The following is a 22,391-nucleotide window of genomic DNA, read 5'->3' on the forward strand; positions in this document are numbered from 1 at the left end:
TATGGTCGCAGTATCATGAACGTTAATTCTTTTGTCCAATAATCAAATTTCCGTATTGAGCTCTGAGGGCGCTCTTTCCCTTATGCTCTTTTTATAAGCGTCGTGGAACTAGCAAAAACGAGATCAATGTTTAGACCATTTCAAATATCTGAACAAAGTATGTTGTAGCGGTACTAGTTTATTTCCGCAATATGGTAGAAACAATAGAAGACTTGCCCTTGACATTGAACACCCCTGCTGATAATAGTTGTGACCGATCACGCGAGAATGTCACGTGATTTACACATTAGCCGAAGTTGTTATTTTGAGTTCTGGTTTGCTGCAATTTTTTCGCTGAGAATTCAAGATGCCCCCGAAGAAAAACAAGAAAATATACAATGGTTTTTATATGTACATGCAAGCAATGATGCCGGAGCTAAAACGACAGGGATGCCAGTTTCCGAACGGAATGAAAGACGCAGTGCCAATCTGTCACCCGATGTGGAAGGTAAAACGTTGACAGCAGCAGTCGAGTGCTTGGCTTTACACATTTTCAGTTAATTTATGAATAAATGACGCTTGGCCAGCGTGATTTATGTTTCTGTATTCCACTTCTTTCTGTTGTTTCCCGTCTCCCGAGTCAAAACCGGAAGTTGAGTCTCCACACGTGGTAAACATTGATATTCGACTCACAAAGTTGTATTTTTCTCCAGTTTAATTTATTTGTGATAATAGTTCAAAAACATCAATATGTAATACTTGTACAGTGTATTTTATGTTATTCAAGTAAGTAGCTAGATTTTTTTTAACATTTTTATTTCTGATTGTTTGACATTGGTATGCAAATTAGATATGCTAATTATATGCAAATTGCTGCCCTTCCAAGAATTTGTGGAGAGCCCTGTACAAACACCTGTGGTAAACAGGATATTGTCAAAGCATAGTTCAGTAAGATTTTAGTATGTACAATGACCAGGTTTTAATAATTGAGCATCAAATTTTGGGCATTTTGAAAGAAATTGAAAATATACCCTCTCCAATAGGAGATTCTTAATTGAGCGAGAGTGCTATTAAAGTCAAATGATTATAGTTAGTGATTTCTATAATTATTTTCATGGTTGTTTCCACTTGACAGGAGTTGCCTGATGCTGAGAAGGAGGTCTATGAGAGACAAGCTAAACAGATGAAAGGATTGAAGAATGGTCAAGACGCCAGTCGTATAGATTCTGTTGGTCATCGTCTCAGCGTAAGAATGTTATTACTATTTTTCAGGGTCTTCTAATCAACTTGTTTGACCCACTTTATAGTTGGGGAGAACATAGCACCATGAAAAATCAGACATTACATACTAGGTTTGTTGTTTGCTCACATCTGAAGTGGAATTCGAAAAATGCACGACTGGATTCATTGTAGTGAAGACGAATATTAACTTAGTCAAATTGACTGTTTTCAGGAGTTTGAGTTGGGAAAAAGTCCTTTCTGAATCTGCAGTGTGACATGGTAATACACGGTATATTTTCGTCAGCTTTGCGATATTCGGGAATACTTGCTGAACGAAGGCAGTTTTGCAGAGAATATCGGCATCGGATTTCAAATCGTCGTCTTTCAAGATGCATTCACAAGCGTAGCTCTTAAAATTACTCCATTCATTGATGACCTCTGCTGTAACATCGGGTTCATCAGCTTTCTGTAAAAAATGGAGTGCTAACGATTTCACGGAGTCATTGCCGTATGTGGATTGTGGGTTGCCGAATAACAAGTCTGAATTGAAGATACTGAACTGGGCCAAGATGACTTGAACGGGAATTCTAGCTGACTAGCAGGTCAACATACTTTTCACGAACACTGCTCTGAATATACTCTGCATCATTGGCTCACTGTTTCACAGTGATGTCACTTGCTTTAAGAAGATCAAGAGTATCTTGTAATTGTAGTGAATATTGTCTATCACCCATTTTTGGCTCAACGGACCATAGGTCCACTGAGCCTATGGGTTGGGTTTCTGTCCTGCATCTGTCGTCCGTCTGTCTGTCTGTGCACGACTTCTTCTCAAAAACCACCAAACCATTTGACTCTACTTTTGGTGCGTGGATGCCTTGATGAGTGTAGATGGTAATTTGTTAATGAGAAGTCGATCTGCCAACAATTATGCAAATTAGCCCCCCAAAACTCTACTGTGGCAGTCTATAGTGAGAGTGCCATCTATAATATGGTGTTGGAATAACTTTGTTTATGAATAAGTCTGTGCGTCCCTGTGTTGGTCAGTCGAATTGTTTCTGTCTGTGTGGGCAGGTTGATTCTCCTGTTAAATCGACTGAATTCCTTCCAAAGACTGAACTAAAGTGGTTATTCGTTTGTCATGGTGTTACACGAAACCATGGAGCTACAGTTCCATCCTATGCAAGTTACCCTATTTTACCGAACTGAAATTTTTTTTTCATTATTTTCTACCTTTCCACTGTCAATGGGTCCCTAAAATATTTCATAAATTATTTTGAGAGTGATGGTCCGAAATTGGTCGATTTCAAGACGAAAAGCGTGGGAAAACTACAGCGAAATCCCCGTGTTGGCCGCCATCTTGACTAAGTTATCGTTATGTCACGAGGCGTCATAGTTTTCCCATTTCACACGGTTTTCGTCGTGAAATGGACCAATTTGGGACCATCGCCCTCAAAATTTTGAGGCCCATCGACAGTAGAAAGGTAGAAACTTGAGGCGAAAATAATGAAAAAAAAAAACGGCTGTTACGACCCGACCTGATTTCAGTTCAGAATATTTTAAAATGGTCATTATTGGTCAAACATTCTATTTTCGACTTCTTCTTCAAAACCGGTAGCCTGAATGCTTTGATACTTGGTGTGTATGTACCTTGTGTTGACATCTACTAGATTTGTTCGTCCCATGGCCATTCTCTAATTTTGGCAAATATTTTTGTCATTTTTGGTTAAAAATGGAAGTTCAACTAACCACTATTTCCAATGCTTTGGTGTTAGGCATACATGTGTTTATTATTCCATTGACAACTTTGTGTGGTTGTTTGGCGATATTTCATTTAACCCTTTTCCGGTCAGGGGAGTTTCATGCTATCAGGTTAAGTTGGTGAAAAACGGTCATGATTCAATGCACTCTAGTAGCTAGCATCTGTGCATGCTATCCTGCCAGATATTTTTGCAAAAATAGGCCATAGTTAACAGACTGTATCGACCTCAGTTTTCACATTTTTTGCAATCTGTTAAGCATGCACACTTCATTACCACCATGGAAAATAATTTCTCGTATAAAAAAAAATCACCATTTTATTTCAATACGAGGGTTCTGCCCAGCTTGATTTGAGTGCTGGTTGATAATTAATATTCATGAGCTCATTAATATTCATGAGCTAATTAATATTCATTTTCCATTCTACTAGCTCCAATTTAACTACTTTAATTATTTTAACTTTTATTTATTTTAAATATTTCCATGTAAAATTAATATGCTTTAATAAAAGTGAAAAAATATATACACTTTATTTTTGAAAACGCGTCTAAAATGCGTATTTTGAGACATTGACCTCTGACCTGGCAGCCATTGTTTTTTTCAAAGCGTGTCGTTCGTTTGTTACGGCAAAAGTGGCAACAAGAATTTAATTGCTTTCTTTTCCGATGGAACGCTGGTAAATAATAGTGAGAAATTAGTATTCCTTGTATCGCTTACTGAATATAGCTTATGAATTTAATTTTATGAACGAGTCATGAAGTCAAAAACATCAATGACAGTTACTGCACTCGAGTGCAAGTGCAGATTAACTTATTCCGATCTGGTTCGTTTGTTAAAACTAACAGAATGTCAATCGGAGGTTAAAACAAAAACACATTAGACCGATGTTACATGTGTACGTTGATTTTGAACAGCGGTATCTTCTTTCAAGTTTTGTTGCGTGTTAATTTTTAGCTCCGCTGTTGACTTTGTGGAGCGGAGCTTATCATGTGAGTGATTGTCCGTCGCCGTCCGTGTCAATGTTTTACTTTTTCGACTTCTTCTTGAAAACTACAAGCCTGAATGCTTTAATACTTGGTGTATATGTACCTTGGGTAGACCTCTCTCAGATTTGTTCATTTCATGATCATATCTTCAATTCTCTAATTTTGGTGAATATTTTTGTCATTTTTGGTAAAAAGTGATATTTTCGACTTCTTGTTAAAAACCGCCAATTGCTTTGATATTACATATATAGGTACTACATGTGGATTTCTCTCAGATTTGTTCATTTTGTAATGATATCTTTAATTATCTACAGTAATTTTGGTGAATATTTTTGTCATTTTCGGTAAAAAGTGATATTTTCTTCTTGTTAAAAACCACAATCATTTATGGTGAAAATTTTATTTTTGAATTTTTGTTGAAAACAGAAATTCCCATTGCATTGATACTATTCATATTGTTCATTTTCTAATGATATCTTCTGTTCTATAATTGAAATGTGCATTGCAAACAGCGGAGCTATCTCAGCCAAGAGGCTGCTTGTTTGCATTGTGTTAAAACCAACAAGGACAATAGAATAATGGTATAGTGGACGTTATCCTGTGTGTATCGTAAACAAATAGAATAGTGCTGGTTGCCAACTTTTTGTCCTGGTCGGAAATTCTGAGTGCCGGTCGCTAGCGACCGGCGCCGACCAGCGTGGGCAGATCCCTGAATACACATTTTTTACTGTCGTTAAGTAACAATGTTTTGCCCTTTGTACAGTCTCAATAAACACGTGTTAAACATTGAAATAAATATTGCTTAATTGAAAACACATTACAAGCAAGTACAAGGTCACTACATAAATGCAAGTTCGAAGTAAGAAGAAAAAAAAAAACGTGCGAGTATGGGGATGTTTGGGACATGTACAGAGGAAAACGTGTTTGACTTACTCGACCTGTCAACGTACATTTCAAATTACAACGTATATTCAACGACTTGAACTACATGTGTAACATATTACAACGTACTTTCCGTGACTTGACTGATGTTATATTCAAGCTCTAATGTATATTAACCCACTTAACCGTACTAGTAATCCCACACTTACAACGTATATTTAACGACTCAAACTGAGACTAAAACGAACGAGAACGTAACTGCAACGACTTGATCAGGATTACCTTCACACGGCAATGTATATTTACCGACATGACCCAATTAACTAACTAAATATTTCAACGTATATTTAACGACTTGAAATAAAACGAACTAGCGAGAACGTAACTGCAGGGACTTGGCGTGTATATATACTCGCGCAGAAACGTATTTCCACCGACTAGACCCGATGAACTATCCTGACATTAAAATGTATAAATACTGAGTGAGCATGAAACTAAATTAACAATAACGTATTTTCACCAACTCAAACTATTGTACAGTTTGTGACGCTGTAATAAGTCCCAAATTTATTTGTTGTACGCCTTTCTTAGTCGTCCACCCCGGCGGGCTGCTCTCATGCGTCTGCCTGATGTCGAGGGCTGCTCTTCCGTACTTCGTGTTTGTGTTCCCACGGTGCTTTTTCACCTCCGTGCCATGTTGTGATGAAAAGCAGAGAAACATTCGCCCGCATGAAGGTGAACTTTACAAATTGGGCATCCTTTCGATGTTTCTGATAATCTGCCACTCGCTGTTTTTCTCCCGTCCTTGCTGCACTGCTTACACGATTTTTGACGCCCGGGTAGTCTGCATATTTCGTGCGAATCCATGTTTTCACTACGAATAAATGATGTGTAACTTGGAAGAGAGCCAACTTCTCTTAAGGATTTTTGAATTCTACTCGAGTGTCCACCAATCCGTTGTTTACCTGTGCGAATATTGAAGAATTTGTGCGTTACTTTAATCGTGCGATTCAATGCCTTGAAACGTTCATAAGCATTGACCAATGCAACATCTATGAGGTAACAGGCCATGTAGATCCACCAACGATTGTTTTTTCTGCCCGTGTGATAGTATTTTCGCCTTTGGTTAGAACTATCCACTCCACCCATGTGATGTCTGTAACATTGTAACGATACAGGCACGTGGCTCTTGTCATCTACTGCTTCTGCCGACGTAGCCAGTGGGGGATAGATTGTATTTAAAATCAATATTTGCGTGCTGTCGTCTTGGGATGCAGTAATATTGATAGTGTCGTCCGGTCTAGTTGCTGCTTTCATTTCACCAATTTTCAATTTCAGCTTCTTGCTTTTCCCCTCAGGAATTAATTGCGGCGGCATGGTTTTCCGATTTCGTCTGCTAAAACTACCGGCCATGTACACTTTCTTGTCTTGTAATTCAAAGGCTGTGTTAACTGACGTAAAAAGCGAATCACAGAAAAGAATATGGTTTTTTTCTGTGAAGGGCTGTAACAACCGGTGTGTTGTCTTCTTGATTGTCCCAGTTTCTTTCCTTCCCCCCTCATTTGTAGTTTTATATTTTACCCCCAAATATGGTTCAAAGTTTGCAATGCAAGATGTTGTCGAGTCGCACACCTGCCATATTTTGAAGCCATCGCAGTCGGGTTTGTGGGACAAACTCTGCTTAAACTTGGACCGTCCCTTGAATCTAACCATACCCTCATCAATCGAAATTTCCTGTCCCATCTGGTAGTATCGCTGACAATTTTCGAGTACTGGTTTCAGCCACGGGTTGATTTTATACAACGGGTTGGCCTCTGAACGTTGACGACGACGTTCAATGTCAGAATCCCGCCGTGGGTCATTTACTGGATCAGCTTAATGAAAATAACGCATTAGCATTTGAAATCTGGCCCGAGTCATTACTGATGCAATTCCCATATTCTGCAGAAATTGTCGACTGCTGATTTGTGATCAACACCCATACATATCATCACACCAAAGAATGCTTGCATTTCACTGAAATTTGTATTACGCCAGCGGGCATTTAATTTTTTTTGCAATGTATTTTTGATGATATTTGGCGTATGGATGGAAGCCAGTTCTATCAGTTCTGGTGGGATAAATTTGTAGAAATATTCCACCTCACGAGCATATGAAGGCAGTTCGAAAGTTGGTCCAGGTTCGTGTTCAAAAACTGGAATAGTAAATATATCGCCGTCTTCCTCCGTGGCCATTCTCCATTCACCAGTGCTGGAGGCAACATAATCGCATGTAGCACCAATTTCTGTGTCTGATTCAATTTCAATGTCGCTATCGAGTACAGGTGGGTAACGTTGCTCTAAAAAATCATCATTCTCAGCACGATCTTCATCGCTTTTCTGAATCTGTATCATCGTCATTTGCAACTATGAAGTCATCTGGTATTTTGTGTCGTAGCTCACCCGTTTTTTCGTCCAATACAAGTTCATCATCACTAGTGTCCATTGGCGATGCGTGTGCAAACACAACTCGTTTTTTAATAGTTTGTTTTTCGGGGAAACTCGCAAGTGTTGATTGTTCTGTATCGCATACATTTTCTTGAACCATTTCTTTGGTGCATCGACGTATTGTTGCGTACTCGCTGGGTCGATATGTTCAGGCCCCTGCTTTTCTGTGTTGGCAGTTGTGGCGGATGTCGACGGTTTCGAATCGCAAACATTGTCTTGCAAAAATGTTACCACATTTTCGACGGCACGTTGTGTTTCAGCGTTACCAACACCCGTTTCTTCGGCATCTGCTTTGTCGGCAACTGGCAATTCAACCACTTTACGGTTCGTCTTCGATTTACATTTGCATCCTGGTTTGCCCCTTAGTTTGCCCCCGCAGTCCTTCAAGCTTTCTTCTGTAATCGCATGTTCATTGACAGAGGAGACTTGCATTTGTTCTTTTACTTTTTACGCCTTTTCTTGAGTGGACTATTATCACTGGTTTCTGTGGTACGTTCGGCTGGTAACTCAGAGACGTCAAATGTTTCCTTTGCTTTGGATTTCTTTCTTTTCCCACGCTTTGCTGGTGAAAAATCTGTCGTGTCAATGTCAAACTTATCACTCCTCGTGCCACTGCACGATTGACGCGTTTTCTTCAGTTTCCTTCTTGCCTTCATAAAACACTTCCTATCTGTATAGGATGGCATTTAACGTACGTGTCGGAAAGCAGGCATACTGCGAGTCTTGCCTTTATCTCACTTTCTTCGGCCATATTTATACTGAACGACCGGATGTCCACAAGACTGCATCTTCCCACAATTTGAATATTTATTGTTATGTAAATAAATGTTATTTTTTCGAACAGGGATTGGTTACAATTTGCATACACGTAGAATTGCATATGCTAGCTCAGACGGTGAAATCACATAGACTTGAATATTTCCCACCAGCTGTCCCGGTCATTTTACGTTGGTGATTGCAGACATTCCAAGCTCAGCCGTTAGAATCTGTCATGCTATTCATTCTAAGACCGGGACTATTTGCCAAGCTGGTCAAAATACGTTACTACCGTTATAATCGTGAATCGTGTCGTTCAAATACGGTTGTAATGCTGCAGTTTGCAATGTGGTCAAGGCGTTTTTTTTACGTCGTCGCAAACGTCGCGTTGTGTTGGTAAAATAGTGAAATGAGCAGACAAGTGTATAGAATTACATTCTTTTTTACTTGGTTAATTTATTTGACTTGACGGAATCGAAAACAAATTCTCTCCCTCCATAATTTCGCAAGTGTAAAATATCAGGTTCCGTACAACATATTATAAACGCTTGACCGTCTGAGCAACCTAAATAACAGGCCGTTTTTCAACGACTTAACCAGTTAGCTAGCTGGAGTGGTAAATTCTAGCATACCCATATTGACGGCGGTTTTTCACTGACTTGACTGGAAAAGGGTTAAATGTACAAATTTAAACGAAAAGTTGTGGCATATACAGCACTAATCTTTTGTACAATAGCCGTTAGGCAACAGGCCATTGGCCTATTTTTATTTGCAGAATGGATTTAAAAGTTGACTGTACCATTGGTTGAATTGAGCTGTACTCAAATTCTCGTCCTTGGAAAACTTTGCACAAGGAAGATAACTTCAGCAAAAGGTCACATAACAACATCGTAGCAATGAATCGATATGAGGAAATCAGATGAAATATACCAATGTTCATCGTGTTCCTCTCCCTCTCATTCAAGGCTGATGAGTACGCTAACTAGAGTTTCCTTTAGACGCAATTATGCCATTTCTCATTGAGCGTGGCTTGGATGACATGAAGACCTGCAGTACGCACAGTGATGTTATAAAAATCATATAGTTGACGTAAAACGGAGTTAAATTTTTTGACTTAGAGAATCATTTTCACAGCTTGAGTCGAAGCGATGGTGACCACAGCAGTGAAGACCGATAGCTGAAGTTGCACGTTCCCGCATACGCTTGACGACACAGTTGTGTATCCCAGTCATAACAGCGGCTCCATCAGTTCCAATTCCAACAAGTCGACCGTAGTTGAGCTCTTTGTCGGCTATATACGATGTCACATGGTCGGTAATGGTTACAGCATTTAATGAAATCGTTGATGCTTCACTGGCATTTGGTTTCAACGGCTCTATCAGTTTCACAGTGTTCTCCCCAGAAAAAAATGATAGGTACTGGACTTATTTGCATACTCATTTGCATAACATTAGCATATTCTATTTCAAGTTGCATATGCACAACACACATCAAAATAAATACAATTTTTTCAGATGGTATAATTTTATTATTCACATAACTGAACATTTATTTACAGTATTTACAGCAAGTGTATTAGATGATTCTAAAAATTGTTTTCTATCCAACATAGATTATGATGACATATTTAATCGTCTATTTCTGATGCTAGCCCATATATTTGCTGCCTCATCATCGGGAAAGGTTTCTACTGGGGGTCCTTCTAATGTAATGAACAGAAGATTACTCAAGGTCTTTTCACACATTCTGTTTCTAAGGGTTGTTTTTACTCTGCCCAGTGCTTTCACAATCTGAAAACATTAAAAGAAAAAATGTATTTTAATATTGTGCATCTCAAAACCCTAAAAAAAGTTTGTCAATGACCTGAGCCAAGACATCCACCATCTCTTGAATTATCCTTTCTGACATGTAGTTGGCATTACCACACTGTAATAATCAGTGAAATTAATTAAATGAAATTAGAAATAAGGAAAGCGGAATAATTAAAAAAAAAGATTAAAAAACACTTTACCTTGTTCAAGTGTTTTAAGCATGAACCACTGTTCACCAAATCAAGCAATGTCCTGAACTTCGTTGTATGTGCTACTTCGTTTTTGCAGATCCAATACATACATCTAAGGGCAGAAATAAACAATTGTCTCTCCATATTTATATGATGATCCATTGCTGCTATAATTCTGCCGTTTACGTCAGATAATTTCACCTTCTTTTTTTTTACATTTTAGTTTGGCGAGTTTATGCATGTCCGACTTCACGCTGTGCATGGCGTCTTAATCCAGACATAGATTCTTGCTCTTTCACCATGTTTTCCACACATAAAACACAACATACCTGGTTTTGCCAAAAATCAACTTTATAAATTATTTTTGTGATCGAAAAATGAAAAATAGAAGCGAAACACAAAATGGTCACTGAAAGAATCAATTGAAAACACAAGGCCCGATCTTTAACCCCATTTGCTTGTTTGTTTACGCAGTCATTCCTTCGAGAGACTTGATTAAAATAATTTTTTCCATACGTTTTTCGTCTGGGGTTTGTGGTAACCATTCATACGATGTTAACCATGACTTGTGAAAACCAGTCTTTCTATTTTTACTTTCTCGTAATTTGGAACTAGATTGCCCATCTTGTTTGCGTTTCGTCGGAGTAGACGGTGACGTGAACCATGATTGGAGGTCGGGACGCGAACACTGATTTCCTTTCTGCATATTTGGCGATCTCGAGAGCGTGTTTACGATGCGAAAGCAAGGTACAATCTGATCGCTGACGAACATCAAGCCTTTTTATTTTTTTTAAATTCATTGTAAAAGAATTCACAGATTATGCATATTCATAATGTACCCTTTCTTTTAAATCGTGTGAAGGGTTTTGCCTTTGAACACAGGTATACGTGAACAGCCAACCATGTAGCTACGGGAGTTCCGCCCGGGAGTGCCAACGAAACACCACCGACAGGTGTTAATTACGCAGTCTCTCAGATAGTATCGACTTTTGTTTGACAGTAATGAAAGCCTCAACATGTGCAGGAAGTAAAACAGGGCTGTCTGTCTAATATGATGGTGGTAATCACATCGCGATGCCCGAGTCAATAGCGCCAGGGAAGAATGAATAGTGCCGGGGGAATATTTGATAGGGCCGCTGCGCTAAAATGGCCTGGGGAGAACACTGGTTTCAGAAAATGCACACAGAGATTGCCTGTTTCGTCAAATCATCAACAGTTCAATTCGAGTTGTTCACTGACACTAGCATCGGTAGTTTCATCCAACATAATAGAAAAATAGTTAGACCTCTTCAGCAGTAATAATGTAGTTTCTTCGAGTTACGCTGATATAAATGACATCATTTCTTAGATAGACGCGTCGCTGCAGTAAGTAACATTTTTTGCGATGTTCAGTTCATCTTTTACAGGCAAGCCAAGCTGTGTAAGTAAGTCCAGGAGTGGTTCAAATTTTGTGGTGTGAGGTGAGGTTCAATCACTCATTGCGAAACTTCGAAGCTTGTTTACTTTGTCGGCTTGAACTATTACTGATAGTTTTGTCATCGCTGAGTCTGGACTTCTTTGGTGTGGGTGGCTGATTTTCTTTGCTCCATATGTTCCGTTTTAGCATAGTGGTGAATCAAAACTTTGAAAAAGACATGCTGAAATATGTATACTGGAACGAAGCAATAATAAATGGAGTACTTCTCTTGAAAGAGTCGTCACAATTGTGATACTGCAGCCCGTTTCCCAACTTATTTTATACACTACATGTGTCAATTTGTTTCATTATTTTTACCGCATCAAAAGTACACCACGTCATCGTGGGGAAAAGGCCGACCAAAGTAGACGTTCACACGTCGTTGATGGCGGCTAATCGTTACACTTGCCGGCACAAAGGTGAAAATGGGTTTACAGGATGTACACAGCAGGATTATTTTCCCCTCAGCTCATTTGTCTGTCAATACAATACAATCAATAGTCCTGGTCGGCGGCATCTCAATGGTGGTCGCTAAGTTTGAGTGCCACTGCCAACCAGCGTGGCGGGAACTCTGGTCAATAAATGGCATAATATGTCAGCTTCTGATCAGTATAACTTGCGAAATGTAGGATGTGATTTAGTTTACATCTCCTTTTACAGGAAAGAATCGATCCAGTTGCAATAAATGAAAAGAGAAGACGAGATGAGAGAAAGAATGTTAGTGGAAAGTGGCCAGATGGTGAAGGTACGCTAGTCCAAACCAGTGTAAAATCTAAGCGGGTATTATGCGCCACTGACAGACACATATTCACTGTGACGCAACAGGATGTGCTTATTCACTCGCACATCATTGATGCAAGAGAAAATCAAATATTGATATAGGGATCTTGCAAAACATCTTACTATAGTTATGGAATTTGAAATTTAAGAGAAATAAGTTTGCATTTTATAAACAGAATAACTGAAAATGAACTCAATCTATACTGATCTTAACTCACCAAGGTTCTTTTTATTCATCATCATCATCATCATCATCAATTCTCCACTATTACCTTGGCAGATCCTGTACAGTAATCCTATAACTTTAAGCTTCCTCTTTAGCAATTTGGCCATTTTGTTTCATGTCCATTGTACGCTACGTCAACTGTAATTGGCCTAGTGTTTTTACAGCAGTTTTGAATCCAAGCTGCATTTTCACTTTACCATCATGCACTGCTTTATAGGAAGTGTCTTTACATTGAGTACGTGATTTGTCAAGTAGCCTACCACTAATATTTGCATATTTTTATCTTGACAGGAGTTTGCTTAGAGACATTTTACATGATAGACATACAGTCACTGTGTAATAAAGAGTTACCCATGGAGCAATGTAATGGTATGCGTTATTTGCCATGTGAAATAGCATGTGTGGAGTTCAGTCTCAATGCGGGCATCCATAAATCATGGCACAAGTTTATTGAACCACCTCCTATACCTACAGGGTTCAGATATATTTGTAAAAGTGATAGTAAGTAAAGCTTATGTTCTATATTAGGTCCAGTGTGCACTTCCGTACATTCCTTCTGTCACACAAATTGGATACAGGGATTTTGCAGTCGATTGAAGTGTGCTACTTGTACGGACTGTTACTACTACTGGATTTTGATAACCTGTGATGTATTTTGAGAATAAAATTCATGTCTAGTCATCTGAGAGGCATGTTATAAAAATATCACAGCCCTTTTGCGAAGAGAAGATTTATCCTTACATCGTGCACATGATCTTGGCTGAAAAAGTCTGTATTTGCATGATATTCACTATTGTATATTAATCCCACATGATTTTAGTGGCAAGACTAGTTATTCGCTGGTGTTCATTGATGCAGCCCAAAATCGTGCATTGACGGTACTGGTATACAGTATATCTTGAAAAACAGTGTTGGCTCTCTCCAGTGCTTCTGGATTTGTTGCCAGACCAACTAGTTGTATATGTATATTCATAGTTGTCACAATAACCAATCTGAGCTGTTCTGCATATAATAATGGGAATGCAACAATAAATGTTAATCTCAATGTCATATATTTTATTCTACAGGTGAAAATACACATCAGATACCAATAGATAAGTTTGAACTCTCAGAGCGTAGTTATCGCACTATTTGTCAGGAACTACTGGATTTCATTCGTGGTAATCAACTTGGAAATCAAAACTACCCTCCAGTTTATTGCTCTGTGAGTAATCATCTTGGTTGTTTCAACCTAAACTAATAAATATTTTTTTCAAATATATCCAAAATGGCAATAACTACTAAATAATTACCTTTTATGATGCTGCGACTAGAAATTAACCTGTTGATCATGTGATTCTAAACATTCAATGCGAGATTTTGTCAGAAGCTTGAAATTTCCCATTGATTTTCTATAGATGACAATGTTTGGGTAATTATTAATATTATTACAGAACATTTGTTCAACATCAAATTTTGAGTTTCCAGGTCATGTTCAGGTCATGTTACTGAGCACGCTCACAAAAGAAATAGTTAGGTTTTACAACCATTCATTTATGGAACCCTGTTTGCCAAAGTTTTCTGTCGATATTGTCTTTTGCTGCTATGTATAAAAAAATATCCGCCTGGAGCAGCATTTTCCTGCTGACCAGATGTGAATTAATGTAGACCTCCATACCACAGAATATCTTATTGAACTTATCCTTGTGAACAGTCATAACTGAATACTGTTGAATAATTTATTTTCGCTTGGAATTTATTTTCGAATGATTCAGTGAAAATAAAATCAAGCAAATATACCTTTTTTCCTATATTTCACATTCAACTCATCAAAAATCTGTGAAAACAAATTCCATACAAAACACCCAAAATTCAGCTAAAATTAATTCCAGCTAAAATAAAGTATTTTACAGTAGATCATTCTGACCCTGAGATATACTTGATTTTATACATGTATGTTGTGATTCATCCTGTGCATATTCATCTAGTCACTGTAATTCTGTGTTTATTACATGGTGTTTTTGGATCAGCCTTCTTTTAGCTCTGCTGTTGGCTTTGTCAAGCAGAGCTTATCATACGAGTGATTGTCCGTTCTTGTCCGTGTCAACTTCTTACTTTTTCAACTTCTTCTTGAAAGCTACAAGCCTGAATGCTTTGATACTTGGTGTATATGTACCTTGGGTAGACCTCTCTTAGATTTGTTCATTTTGTGATGATATCTTTAATTCTCTAATTTTTGTGAATATTTTTTGTTATTATTAAGTCTGATTGCTTTGATACTATACATATTGTTCATTTTCTAATGATATCTTCTATTTTTTAATTGTAATGTGTAGTGCTAACAGTGGAGCTATCTCAGCCAACAGGCTGCTTGTTTTTTGGGACGGTTACTTGACAATGGTGCAGCACCTTATCATGGTCATGAGTTTTAATCCTGTGTTTATGTGTCTGTATGTCCATAAATAAATCAAATTTGAAGTTGTTTCTAAACATCATACATATTTCCCTTGTATATCTATAGATGGGCGACTGTAACAAAATAGAATGGTGTTTAGATTGGCTGGCTTACCAAGCAGGTACTTCTAATAAAATCACTAAAGTGTATGAACTGGAAGGTCTGGTCATGGATTTATTTGCACATGGTAGTAGTGGTTTCCCGTCTAAAAACCAGGCACATGATTTGTTGACAACATCTGTGTTTGACTATGAACGAAACACCAGGTAAAATTGTAAAGTACTAGTCGTAAGAATGGTAGTTGTTGCGTCAGACATGTCATTGGTCAATCCCCACCCTGGGGATTATTAGTTTTAAACTCAAATCTGTGCATATTTATTACCTATTTTGCATAATTAGTCAGTCTTCAACTTTTCCAATATAAATATCTCAACTACAAGTAATTTTAATTTAATTTTTAATGTGTCTCCAATACTCTCAGCACACATGAGTACTTTCTAAGCTTTCTTTGATTATTTTATTTGTCTTGTAGATTTGTTTGCCTTTAGTCAATTTGCTGCAGGCTTTTCAGGCAGCAACCTGTCTGCCTATTATTGTAAAACAAACACATTTTAGACAGGCACAACTTGTGATTGAATATTTCCATTTTTTACAAAATAGCTATAAAGAATCAACAAAAATTGATTCAACTATTATCTTGCATTTCAATATAAATTTTAGACGGACACTTTTCATTTCCTGGTTGTAACACTGATCAGCTTGCCATATTGCTGATTTAGTGTTTTCTTTCAAACTTGGGCTGATTTCATTTTTTTTTTTTTTTTCCAAGGTGTCCATACCACGAGGAAATAGAAGTAAAGTTTTGTTCCCTTGGCATCTGCAAAAGATACTGGTATGTTATTTTCTCACTTTAAGTTCACTTTTAGAATTTAATTTCATCACACTTTTGAAGAACTTGTTCATGAATCAATGGAAGACATTATTCGTGCTGCATGGAGTGCAACTATTAATTATTTAAACCATTGCGTGCCATTGATTAGTAACAAAAGTAGACTTAGGTTTAAATGCCCTATTTATGAAACAGACCCAATGTAAACTATTGTGGGGGGCGGGGTTGATCTTCAGTCACAGTGGTGAAAACTGAAACGGACACGTCATGTAAACTAGAACTTAATCTAGTTAATCTCAAAAGAGCGCCAAAAACATACAACCTTACCATAGTTTGCGTCGAGTAACAACTTTTAGGGAGGGAGGGAGGCGTTCTAAATGACTGATCACAAATATGGTGTTTACTCTGATGTTCGAAACAAATATTGACCAAATTAAAGCTGCTCATTTCTCATAGCAATACATGCAAAAAATGAAATGCAAAGAAAATATATGGTTATGAATAAAGATCGATAAATCAAATGAATCACAAGTATATAACTTAATTTATTTTTCGGCAAAACAGGGGGCACACCATGGACTCACAGCCAAATAAAACAATCACTTAAATATATATTCCTTCTCTATAGTTTCTGCTTGAGTGATGCTCTGGCTAACATCTACAATCTGGAACTGACTGGTGCACATTTACCAGAAAGACCAAGTGATCCAGTTTACACATTAATTGAACCCCATGAACTGAAGATGGATGTGAGACCATTGCAGAATAAGCCTTCTAGACAGAGAGTGTCTGATAGTCAGAATACAGTGACTAATATAAGATTCCAGGAACCAGACATGACGAGGCGGGAGAGTGATTTCAGACCATTCTCAGAGGTGAGAAATTTTTTTAAAGATATGAACATTCATTGGTACACATAAATTCATAGTCGTCATCAGATATTGAATATGTCTGGTAGAATTGTTCCACCAGTTTAGAAAGTACAAGACAATTGCCCATCCATGTGGAACTACAGACAGAAAAGTATTTTTAGTCCCTGTTCGGACGAAGTGTGAGAACGGGGACTATTAATTTGGGTTAGTTCCGTCCGTTCGTCCATCCCTTCGTTCGTACGTACATACGTCCGAAGCTACATCTCGAATACCCATTAACGGATTTCATTCAAACTTTACATGGAGACAATACATAATGTCTTACAATGCGCGTCAAGTTACTTTATGATCGGAGCAAAAATGGCAGACTGGCGGCCATTTTGGATGTAAAATTTGCTATTTCTGATACCTCAACGTGTTCGCAGCAGTTTCTCGTAGATGATTTGGATCAAAGTTTGTATGATGATCATACATATTGGGTTGTAGGTGCATTTCATTTTTTTTTTTTGTGATTCAAACAAATATGGTAGACTGGCGGCCATCTTGTTTTTCATGGTACCCATGCTACTTTAGCTTGAATGCAATGAACATTTCTGTTTAAATTTTATACAAAGACAGTATACTAATAGATACATGAACATGAACATTATTTTTGTAATTTGATTCAATATGACTGCCCAATCTCCAATCCTCGTGTAAAAGCACTAAATCATAATTTTTTTACAAATCCATCTCCTATTAATGGTTTCAATCTAATCTCAATGACTTCATCAGCATCAAATTGATATGTCAGATCACAAAATTTTGGAACGGACTGTGTCATTTAACAATGACTTGTTTGTACTCAAATGTATTTTACATTTTCTCTACACTTATAAATTGTATTTCTCTCTTTAGAAATCATCAGTGCCGCCTGCCCTAGGTGCTGGACGTGGTGTGATGCCCGTCGACAAACCATTACGAAGACCACATACTCCAGGTAAGTGTCAAACTGTGAACTAGTTTGGTGCACTCTGGACACAACATTGCTTTGCAATGTACCAGTCATCATTCTGGAGAAAGGAGAGTGCTGTTGCATGATGTGTTGTTTGTGGTACTTTCGGTACCACTTTTTACATGGGTGTGCTAGAAGCATACTAATACTTTGTTGCATGAATATTTCCTTGGTTTATTATGTATTACTATTGAGCTTATTGTTCCATGGTGACATGAAACTTCATTGTGTTGTGCATTACAGTTCTGTAGTTTAAGAAAATTGGCCAATATATTTGGAAAATATATTATACATATTTTTAGAACAGTTTTGTAAAACACAATGTTAAAGCAAGAGAGAATTTTTGTAACTAATAAATCATAAATACAAAAAGTATCCAATAAGTCGTGATGTATAAATTGGCCACCCTATGTCTCAACCATAGCACCCAATGGTAAAAGCCTCAATGCTAACAAAATTGCTGCCAATTACTTTGAATACAACATCATTTTCCTGAAACTGGCTGGTGACTCTTCCTTACATTGACTGGAAGTTCAAAGGCTAATTTTATTCACTAGGCTACTACTTTAATAGATTTCTTTGACTGTTGCCAAATATTAAATTGTTTGATGAAAAACAAATTTAAAAAATATCCTGATTGCCATTTACAGTAATTTTTATGTAGTCTGTATTTTTGTTATCACATGACCATGGGGCATAGTATTCATAGCTGTGATGTTTTGTGTTAATATGGTATATTTCCAAGACTTCAAATAATTTAGTTAATCATTAAAAACCATTGTCAATGGCAGCAACTGCAAATTCATGACCACTGTCATGATTATCTCTCAGATTTTTTTTTAAATCAAGAAATTAGTTGTTTTCGAAAGATAAGCTAAGCATTGAAGAAGAATTTAACACAGACGATAATAACAGCTCATTGTCGAAACGCAGTTTACCCATTCACGCTACCCACAATAAACACTGTATTCTTGAATAAACGTCAATGACTAAGGAAAATCTAAGTTAGACTCTAATCTAGGCATCAGGAAAGATTGAAATGTTCGAAAAATTATGCCCTAATTTAAAATCAAGTGGTATATCTTTTTCTGAAATATGTGGTGGCTGTTTGGGTTGTGAAAGTTTGGGGTGCGGCTTATAATGCAGGGTTTCTCTGGGATAAAAACTTGTCAATTTCAACATGAAACAATGTCTCAAGTTAGAAGTGCGGCTTCTATTAAAGCTGCTGCCTCAAATATGATTTTTACAGTAGCTGTACATCAGGTGATAACCTCACGATATCTGTTTCAATCTCAAAAAAAACAAATTCTTGAGTCAGTAGCAGTGATAATTTCTCTGGGGTCATACGCCGTGAATGTCTGTGACCTTAATAATAATAATAATAATAATAACTTTATTTAATTAAGCGCAACAATTCCAACCTTCATGAAATTTTGTCTTCACAAATGCAATAAAATCGTCTAATTGCAGAAATTCCCAGCAGAGAAAATTTGAGTGGTTTGTAGTTTATGCTGTAAACTCCTGTTGTATACCATGGTTGATTATTTCCGACTGCTTGTACCTTGTAGGTATAGCAGCCAGTTTCTGTGAAAAATGGCAGGGAAATTCCAAGAGGGACCAAGTACCAGATGGTGATGATGACTGGCCTGCACTTGGAGGTGAGGACATATTTGCAGCCTATTTACTACTCTTGTCAACTTGTCAAACCTGTCTATAGTGGCCACCCAGATTTTGGCCTTTAAAAACAGGTGGCCTTTATAGACAGGTCCACTAATTTATTCATGAATATTAATTAGGCATTAAATTCACCGGTATGTATGTAGACAGAACTTGCAACTCCATTTCACACACAATATCGCACTACTGTACACAGTATCCAAACACTTTAGTACAAATAAAAAAAATGATGATTTTATTCAATGTTAAATTGTACGCATTATGTGAATTAAAAATCATTACACAATTATGAGTAGTGTTCAGCAGCAGTTTTGGTTCAATTTCCTACTGAAAAAATCACTCTGTTTGCTTTGTTTAGCTGTTCTAATTTTCAAGTGTCTTTTAATGTATATTGTGTCTTGCACACTCAATAACTGCTCTAACAAATCAGAATGTCCCTGTGCTATGGCAAATTCTTTCAACTCTTCAATTTTATCTGCTGCTGTAGACAAATCTGTGATTGTTGTTTTGGGCTCTTCCTCTTCTACATTCTCTTTGTCACTGTCATCTTTGTGTTCTGCCAAATAAATCTACAGCGGATCTCTCCCAGTCAATAACACTGTTGGTAGTCAACAAGTTAACATCACTGTCTACCAGGTCTTGCAATGAACAGCCAAAAAGTTCATAAGCGGCGGTATTCAGTTCATCATCACCAATGTCTTTATCTTCATCCGCTATGGTTGTATTGCTGTTGATGTCAACAGGATGAAATCCAGAATTTCTGAAGCACTTGGTGATTGTTGTGTCCTCTACTTCTTTCCATGATTGTTGCACCCAGTGAATGGCCTTGAGGACATTAGTGCTTCTTACCAGCTCAGGACCACACTTGTCTTTATCCATTTCAGCAATGATATGTCTGAGTTGTTTCTTCCTGTATTTTAATTTCAATGCCTGGATGATACCCTGGTCCATGGGTTGAAGCTTGGAAGTTGTATTCGGTGGGAAAAATATTAACTTCAAATTCCGAAAGTTAAGATGTTGGTGAGATGTTGCGTTGTCAAGGAAGAGTGGAGCTTTTCTTTTCTGGCGACCTAGTCTTCTGTCAAAGCCACAAAACTAGTCTTCAAACACATTTGAGCTCATCCAAGCCTTTTTGTTTGCATAGTAACTGACTGGTAACATCTTGGGATTTATGTTTTTAAAACATCGTGGCTTTTGAGATTTGCCAATAATCATTGGTTTTTCCTATTCTCCTATCAGATTACTGCATAACATGAGGGTTAAACGTTCTTTTGATTTTTTTGCCACCACTGCAATCTTCTCCTTTCACATGCAGGGAACTATCAGTTGTGCATTTATAAAATAAACCAGTTTCATTCATATTGAAGATATCGCGTGGACTGTAGCCTTAACATGTGACATATGGCAATCTCTGCTTCCATTCAACAATTTCACTTGACACATCATCATGTTCTCTGGTCATCTTTCCAAACACTATGTTGTGGCGCTTTCGAAAAGACTCCAGCCAACCATTGGATGCCCTATAATCACCTTTTTCAAGGTCAGCTGCAAACTTCAGAGCTCGCCCTTGAATCATGGGACCGTTTACGGGTAGCCGGCGTGATGTTGCATTCTTGAACCACTCCCAACACAGATCATTTATCTCCTCATTACCTAAAAAATAAATAAGTATTGAATTTATAGACTGTAGATATGAAATTAAAAGTCGGTAATGTTTATCTCATAATCAAAGTATAATAATTAACACTATTACTATCGTTTCAGTCATTCTTTGAACGATTATGTTTAACTAAATATTGCTACACTACAGCAAGTTATTATCAACATTGTCGGTAAATGTACAGCAGTTGCTTCCAATGTTGTTGAAGTTGTTTTGCTACAATAAAGATTGTTTTGATACATTTGCGACGCACCCAGCCTTCTAGTCGTCGTCATTGGACCCATAACGCATTTCAACTCGGACCTGATCGGACTGGCAGTCATAGCGGGATACTTATTCAAAGTAGAGTTTTATTATTGGGATACAAGATTTCAACCAATATGTGTATATATATATCACAAGCTGAGTTTCATAGTGATGACTTTGATTACAACAGTTTTATCGACCGACCGCCTCACTAGTGAGACACCTTTTTTACGGCGAATGAACGCACTTCATTCATTTTACATGGAACTAAATTCAGGGTCACAAGAAATACTAAGAAGACAATTCCATTGCTGGGACTCCAACAGAGGCTAAAAACCAGTAGCTTTCTTTAAATGAGACAGACTTGACACTTTGAAACTATTTGAAACTAACTCAATATGCTCCTTGTTGGTTGATTTGTTAATTACATTATTGTAGTGAAATTTATTGCAATCTGTGATGTGACATGCATTTAAAAACACTATTCTCTGTCCTTACATTGCTACAGCTTCTGCCGCTCCAAGAAGAGACCAACGCAAGGTTAGTACACTCGAAAAGAAGTATGCTGGGAATTCTACCGCTCCTCCCGCTTCAGTGGCACCTCTTCCACCAGCAGAATGGCAGCAATCCCAGTCCCATAACCATGGTAGCATTCAAGACATAGCAACGCCATATCAGAAAGATAATATCAGAGACATTTCAAATCTTCTTCTTCATCAAAGAGGCAGGGGATATCTAGCAGGTGAGGGATGGTCTCCAAATAATAATTTAGACTGTCCATCTTTTTATACCTTGCTCATATTAATAATAAAGTAGTGAGTTATGTCTGTCATTGTTGTCATTATTAGTCCCTATTCGAACACAGTTCGAAAACAGGGACTTATGGATTCACCTTTGTGCTTGTGTTTGTTTGTGCACCTGGACTTTATCTTAGACATGCCTGGACCAATTACATTCAAACTTCACACATACTTCATATGTCGCTGACCAGTAGTTAACACAAATTATTATTTTGAACCTAACCTAGTCTTCCCCGTTTATGGGCTCAGCTGTGTCAAGAATAGAGTATTGTCCATCCTACCTTTTA

General features: G+C 37.6%; 1 protein-coding gene across 1 annotated transcript; it reads left to right on the forward strand.

The window, feature by feature from the left end:
- Positions 1 to 248: 248 nt before the first annotated feature.
- On the forward strand, positions 249 to 22,134 carry LOC102801059 (protein maelstrom homolog). Its single transcript, XM_085499344.1, has 11 exons — positions 249 to 487; positions 1,115 to 1,225; positions 12,187 to 12,271; positions 12,824 to 13,033; positions 13,600 to 13,736; positions 15,033 to 15,232; positions 15,796 to 15,858; positions 16,484 to 16,730; positions 17,625 to 17,706; positions 19,290 to 19,379; positions 21,813 to 22,134. The coding sequence occupies exons 1-11, from the start codon at positions 347 to 349 to the stop codon at positions 22,118 to 22,120; spliced, it is 1,674 nt and encodes a 557-aa protein (XP_085355470.1). The 5' UTR covers positions 249 to 346; the 3' UTR covers positions 22,121 to 22,134.
- Positions 22,135 to 22,391: the final 257 nt, after the last annotated feature.

This window comes from Saccoglossus kowalevskii, chromosome 5 (assembly GCF_978046115.1).
Source record: "Saccoglossus kowalevskii chromosome 5, keSacKowa6.1, whole genome shotgun sequence".
Classification (NCBI taxonomy): Eukaryota; Metazoa; Hemichordata; class Enteropneusta; family Harrimaniidae; genus Saccoglossus; species Saccoglossus kowalevskii.

Coding starts and splice junctions, on each gene's coding strand:
- LOC102801059 (XM_085499344.1), top strand. CDS start 347: ATGCCCCCGAAGAAAAACAAGAAAATATACAATGGTTTTTATATGTAC. Junction 13,737..15,032: donor ACCCTCCAGTTTATTGCTCT/GTGAGTAATCAT, acceptor GTATATCTATAG/ATGGGCGACTGTAACAAAAT. Junction 17,707..19,289: donor ACGAAGACCACATACTCCAG/GTAAGTGTCAAA, acceptor TGTACCTTGTAG/GTATAGCAGCCAGTTTCTGT.